The sequence below is a fragment of the Terrapene carolina genome, unplaced genomic scaffold (genome assembly GCF_002925995.2).
Source record: "Terrapene carolina triunguis isolate 2854851 unplaced genomic scaffold, T_m_triunguis-2.0 Scaffold194, whole genome shotgun sequence".
In the NCBI taxonomy this organism is placed as follows: Eukaryota; Metazoa; Chordata; order Testudines; family Emydidae; genus Terrapene; species Terrapene triunguis.
This window is the reverse complement of record NW_020664545.1, coordinates 5,739,249-5,745,248: the sequence shown is the minus strand read 5'-3', so window position 1 is coordinate 5,745,248 and position 6,000 is coordinate 5,739,249. Positions and strand designations below refer to the sequence as shown.

The following is a 6,000-nucleotide window of genomic DNA, read 5'->3' as shown; positions in this document are numbered from 1 at the left end:
CTTCCCAGCACACTACCCACACATACACAGCAAGGTTCGACACACATGCACTGGCTGGAGACTTCGCCGCGCTGCCCCTTAATGCCCTCGGTCCAGGGCGGTGGTTGGCGGGGCGTTGATCTAGATCCCCCATGTTCCATACTGAGGTCCCAGCTCACAAGCTGCCGGTACCTCTGCTCCCCTTGGCACTCACCACTGTGGACTTGGCCCGATGGTACGGCTGCACGATGGGGAGGCCCAGCGGGGTGACCCACTCCACCGGGTTCCCGGACTTGGCGATGAGCCGGGCACTCGCCGTCAGCCAGATCTGCAGGGACAGACTGGAGTGAGCAGCTTTTAAGAGCCCCAGAGGCTCCAGGGGTTCTAAGGACAGATTCACCCCATAATGTCCCCGCCCACCACAGGCAGTTCTGAGCCCACCATGGATGGCACAACACCCTCCGGCCCCCTCCCCCAGGGGAGTCATTCCACCTGGGTGGGGGTCAGGAATGCTCCTGTGGGGCTAGGATCCCACAGAGACCTGCTGCTTGAGATGCCAGATCCAGTGGCCCCGATTCACTTCCTGAGCAGGGCTGGTGTTAGAGATCGGGCTGCATTCCCCGGGGTGATGGGAGGAGACAATCTCTAGGGGCTCCCCCTCTGCTCCTCTCCTGTTCTCCAGCCTGCTTGGAGCACTCCCAGGAGCTCTGCGGTGCTGCTCTCTCCAGCACACAGGGAAGCCAGAAGAGGAGGGGAGTGAGGGGAAAAGCAGGAAGGAGAGAGAGAGGGAGAAAAGCAGCAGGGACCTTACCTGGATCTCTCGAGTCCCTGAGAACATCTCCTTGAGGCTGTTGAACACCTGCCGGACGAGGTAATGCGACGCCTCCCAGATGTACTCCTGTGTGGATCAGAGGCAGGGTGAAGGGCTCCCCATGGGAGGAGTGGGAGTCCCTGTGATGAAGACACGCCTGCCTTCTCACCCGAAGGACCACAGCTGGGATGAGCCGTTGCTGACGTGTCTCCCTCTCCTCCAGGATTACCGCCTCACAGAACCTGCCTTCCCACCTGGGCTAGCTGAGACCCCAGATCTCGCTGCAAGTCAGGGGAGCCGGGAATCCGAACCCGGATCTGGCTGCCGAGTGGGTGGAGAGGAAGCTGAGCTCTGGCACTTAACAGGATTCTCCTCTCCCATGGAAGGAGGGCCAAGTCACCGGGCACCCTGCCGGCCTCTGCGCGGCATTATTGGCCATGTAAGTAACAGGGACTACGAGCCGCTGAGAGGTGCCGAGTGAAACCCTCTGCTCTGCAGGAGGTGCCATTAGCCCAGCCCAGGTACCAGCAGGCTGCATGGAGACAGACATCTGGGGGTTCAGGGGGGGCAATACGACCCCCAGAGGGAGCAGAACGGCCTCGTATTGTACAAGACACCAGCTGAGGCCCATTACTGCCAGAGAGGCTGGGCAGCAGATGACAATGCTGGAAACCAAAGGGACAGGATACACCTGATTGAAGAATCCACCCCATCCTGTGACAGGCAGAGAAAGGGGCCTGCATACCACCTAGAACCTGGGTCCCATTCCGCTCCACTCGCTGAACCCCCTGCCCTGGATCTACTTAGCAGGACCCAGAGGGCAGGGCAGCGCCGGGGGAGGAGGAAAAGGGAAATCGCTCCACAGGGAAACAGGCGCTTCACAAAACTCAGCCAGGCACCAGTGGCAGCGGCCACAGGCGGGACAGCGGGGAAGCCGGGCTGGACGTCCTACCTGTGGGAAACCGTTGATCTCCTTGAGCCGCTTCTCGATCTGCAGCCTCCCTCCGTACCTGGTGACGCCGTACACCACCGTCATCACCGTTTGCTTCACCACCTTGCGGCTGATGAAGCCGTCCAGGACCTGGGCGACCTTCATGCCCTCCTGGGCATCCTGCTTCCGGAATTCTTCTACCTAGGGCAGCGTGGAGAGGAACCAAGGGGGAGATGCCGTGATCCTGCCGCCGCTGAATCAGGACCCACCTGAGGTCCCCTCCAACCCTGATATTCTACGATAGGAATAGGGTCATCGAGGGAGCCCCAGGGCCCAGCTGGGCTGCACCCCCTCTACACAGACTGTGGAGAAACCAAGCCAAGACCACTGCTCTGCCCTAGGAATGCCCCTCCCCCACACCCACGACAGACACTGTGGCCCATGCTAGCCACCCTGGATAACAGAGGCCACTAGCTGAGGAACTAGGGAGTTTTTGGACCACAGAGACACCAGCTCAGGGCACTGGTATTGCGATACGGACCCTTTGCACCCCTGTGCTGGCACAGCACCCAATGGCTGTCAGGTGCACCGTGTGGCCGAGTGGATTGAGCACTGGACCAAGCCTTCGGAGACCAGGGTTCTGTTCCTGGCTCTGCCAGTGACCCTCTGGCTGAGCCGCTCTCTGTGCCTCGGTTTCCCCATCTGAAAATTGGGGAGAACGCTACTTGACCTTGGTGATCCACAGATGACAAGCTCTAGATAAGAGCTAAGGATAGTTTCTGTGTGTGGAATGAATGCGGCAGGTCTCAGTCCAGTTCCCAGCAGGCCGATTTCATATTGCAAAACATGCCAAGAAAACCCCAGTCTCTGAAGAGAGGCCGAGGACTGAGTGTGCCATGGAGATCAGTTTCCCACGTCGCCCAAAAGAAAGAGAATTCTCCTCCTATGTGCTGGCCAGGTGCTAGCAACTCAGGCGGAGCATCTCCCTGCTGCTTGGAGACCCTGTCTCACCAACTCCCCATCTGCACCTGGGGGAAACCCAGAGAGAAGCAGCCTGGGGATGGTTCATGGCTTGGGGATTTCTCGGTCACGGCTCCTTCTCTGTCTACTGTGATCACACCCTCCCCTCTTCTAGCACAATCTCAGCTGGATTTTCATTGTGGCCACCGCGGTGCTTCCCTCCAGGGGAGAGAGGGACAGTCCGGCGCTAGATTCCAATCGGCTGATGTCTACTGAGCCTGCTGCATGCATAGTGCTGTCTATCTCAGCCTCTCCTCTCCCCCCGGAGGGCAGGAACTGCACTGTTCTGCTTGGGGACACTGACCACCAGCTCCACGGTGGGTCCGAGCAGAGGGGTGAACCGTAGGGACCTGCCAGGGTCACCGGCTCTGTCTCACCTGCTGGGCCACTCCGCTGTACACGTCCTGGGGGCTGTCGCACGGCATCAGGTTGACTGAGGTGGCGCCGATGACGTCACGCCCCAGCGCGGCGTAGTGCTGCAGCCCGTTGCAAGAGCCGTCCTGCGAGCAGGAAGAACAAAGGGTGGGACTGAGAGCCTGGCCATTTAAAGGGGCATTGCCTGGTTAAAAACCAAGGCTGGGATTTTCAGTGAAGCCTAAGGGAGTTAGGCACCCAATTCCCACTGACTTTCTCATGCCCTCACCAGTGTTGCTGGAAACTGCTCAGGACAGAAGAATTTTTGATGTGGACTTTGCACCGTTTTTGCTTTTTTACTTTTCCCAGCAGGGACAAAGGACTCATTGGTTTCCCTTTCACCTCCCGTCTGCGTCACTGTCTGAGTCTCTGGAACTAGCCCGATGCTGCAACGACGGGGTTGCAAACATGGCATGGGAGGTTTATAAAATCAGCCCCTCTCTCTACCCCCACAGTAAGTTTTCACTGGAATTAAAAAAAAAAAAAAAAAGAATGGCAACATTTTAATTATTGTTCTATATTGTTTGTATTATAGGAGCACTATTGTCCTAGGCGCTGTACAAACATAGTAAGAGGCAGCCCAGAAGAGCTTACAATTGAAGTAGCTAAGACACAAAAAGGGTGGGAGGGGAGACCGACCCAGAGAAGGGCAGGGAATTGCCCAAGGTCACGCAACACGTCCGTGGTAGTGCCAGGAATAGAAACCAGGGTTCCTGACTCCCAGACCACGGCTCTAGCCACTGGGCCAGGCTGCCTCTCCTCTGTTGCTTGGAAAACCTTCCTGAAACCAAAGAGGCAACTGAGCCAGAGTTTTGCTCCAGATCTCAGCTCTCCCAAAACTCTGGGGTGTTCAGCTCTGAGGGTTTGGTTGGGCCCCCACCCTGACCCTTACCAAACCTAACATCGACCTGTCCTAAGTGTGGCACTGCAGTCTAGGCGACCAGACAGGTATCAGGCCTCCTTTGCAGATGCTCGCCACTGAGCAATCTCCCACAACAGTTGGATCGACAGCTGCTGGGGGGACAACACAGACAAAAACATGCCTGGTGTGAACCAAGCAATGGGATTGGGGGGGGGGGGGGAGGCAAAAGGAAACATGGATGGGGGTGGAAATTGGAGGGGGGGTAGTTAAAATGCAACATGGCAGGGTGGATAAAATTCTATGGAGGATAGTTAAAATGCAACATGGCAAGGTGGATAAAATTCTGTGTTTTTGAAAACAAAATTTTTAAAACAGATTTTTTTTTTATTTAAATCAGATTTTTCTTATTTTATTTAAACAACAACATTTTCTTTAAAAATGTAAACCTGTTTAAAATGAAATCTGATTTTAATACAAAATATGTTAAGGCCTAAACTTATTATAATCTCTTAAAACATTTAAATAAAAAAAACATATGCTGAATCCATGAGCCTCTATCAAAAACTTTGCGTTAAAGGCTGCTTTTCTGTATAAAGAAAGAATCAGGGCAATAAACATCTAACTTCTGAAGTCAAACTTTATAAATATGGTCCGAAAGATCCACCTAAGTAACTTAGGAGACTCTCTCATTTTCAAGAGACTTAGGTAAGTAAGATTTTAAGCTCCAGTCACTTTCATGTAGGCTTATTTGAAAATTTTCCCAGGCTGACCTGAACTAATCAATTTAGTTCACTGACTGTGGTTAATCCCTCTGTTTAATAAACCATTTAGTTGAAAATCTGAAACATGTTGTGATAAGAGAAGTTTATCTGTCCAAAACATTTAAGGGTGTTAATGGTTATATGCTGTTGTGTGTTTCGTTACATTCCGGTTACCATCCTAACCTAGCCTGACACCAATCACAAGGAAAAAGTTAATTACCGAGTAACTAAGCAATGTAATATTCCCCACTTTCTAACATATTAAAAATGTTCAATTAATAAGAATCTGAAAATGTTAAGCCATATAATTGCTTAAATAAATGTGTATTTTTCTAGCGGTCCCTCCCGGGTAGAAAACTGATGTACCAAAGCCAATGGAAAGGCTCTGCTTAGGTGTAAATCAACATGTTTTAATGGTTATCCCAACCAATGAGAATGCCCTTTTTTAGAAAAAGAAAAGCTGATTCAAATTGATGACTTAAATCGAGCCTTTCTACCGGGTGGTTTCAATCAATCCACCCTGCAACACATACTTTGAACCGCAGAGGCCTTGATGCTCAGTACCTCCCACCACTCCTGCTACAGTGTCTATATTCGGGGGGGCTGAAGCCACCAGGAGAAAGGACCACCCTGTCCCACCTGGGGCACCTGCAGCTCTGCAGACAGGTAAAACGGGATCCACAGGCCCATGGCAGCCGTGCCCCCACCTTAGAACTGCTTCTGTCAACGGGAGGTTGATGGGCCAGCTGTTAAGTGACTCCCAGCACCTCCGCTTGATCTTTGATTTTCCATTCCGCCCCCATCCCCATCGGCTTTCGCCGTCACACCAATGAGATCCGAGACATTGGGGTTAGTTTCTGACACACGCTCGCCCTGCCCCCATTAGAAGCATCCAGCCTCTAAGGGGAGAAACACAGATGCCTCTTGCAGGGAAATGTTAATGACGGGGTATCCTCTGACGACACAGGCCTCTGACAGGTGCGCTCAGGCTGTGCTGACGGAACGGAGCAGGGCTAAGGTTAATGACAGCAACTGATCCTTTCTACCACAGCTCCTCTCGGGATGGTAAGGGCAGCCCCCGCTAGCGAGGCGGCAGCGTGAGTAGACCAAGCTCAGGGTTATTCTGCTTCCACTGCCCCGTCGGGGCCTGGCCTTGCTGTGAGCACGAAGCACTTGGACTCGCATCATTTAGCGCAGCAGGAACTATCTCTGCCCTCATCCA

General features: G+C 53.3%; 1 protein-coding gene across 1 annotated transcript in view; it reads right to left on the bottom strand.

Moving 5' to 3' along the window:
* Positions 1-6,000, bottom strand: part of POLRMT (RNA polymerase mitochondrial) — a 32,312-nt gene that overhangs the window by 7,070 nt on the left and 19,242 nt on the right. Inside the window, exons 12-15 of the mRNA XM_024222091.3 lie at positions 3,119-3,241; positions 1,743-1,922; positions 791-877; positions 194-307 (exon numbers count right to left, since the gene is read on the bottom strand). Of these exons, the coding sequence (XP_024077859.2) occupies positions 194-307; positions 791-877; positions 1,743-1,922; positions 3,119-3,241 (504 nt within the window). The remainder of the gene's footprint in view (positions 1-193; positions 308-790; positions 878-1,742; positions 1,923-3,118; positions 3,242-6,000) is intronic.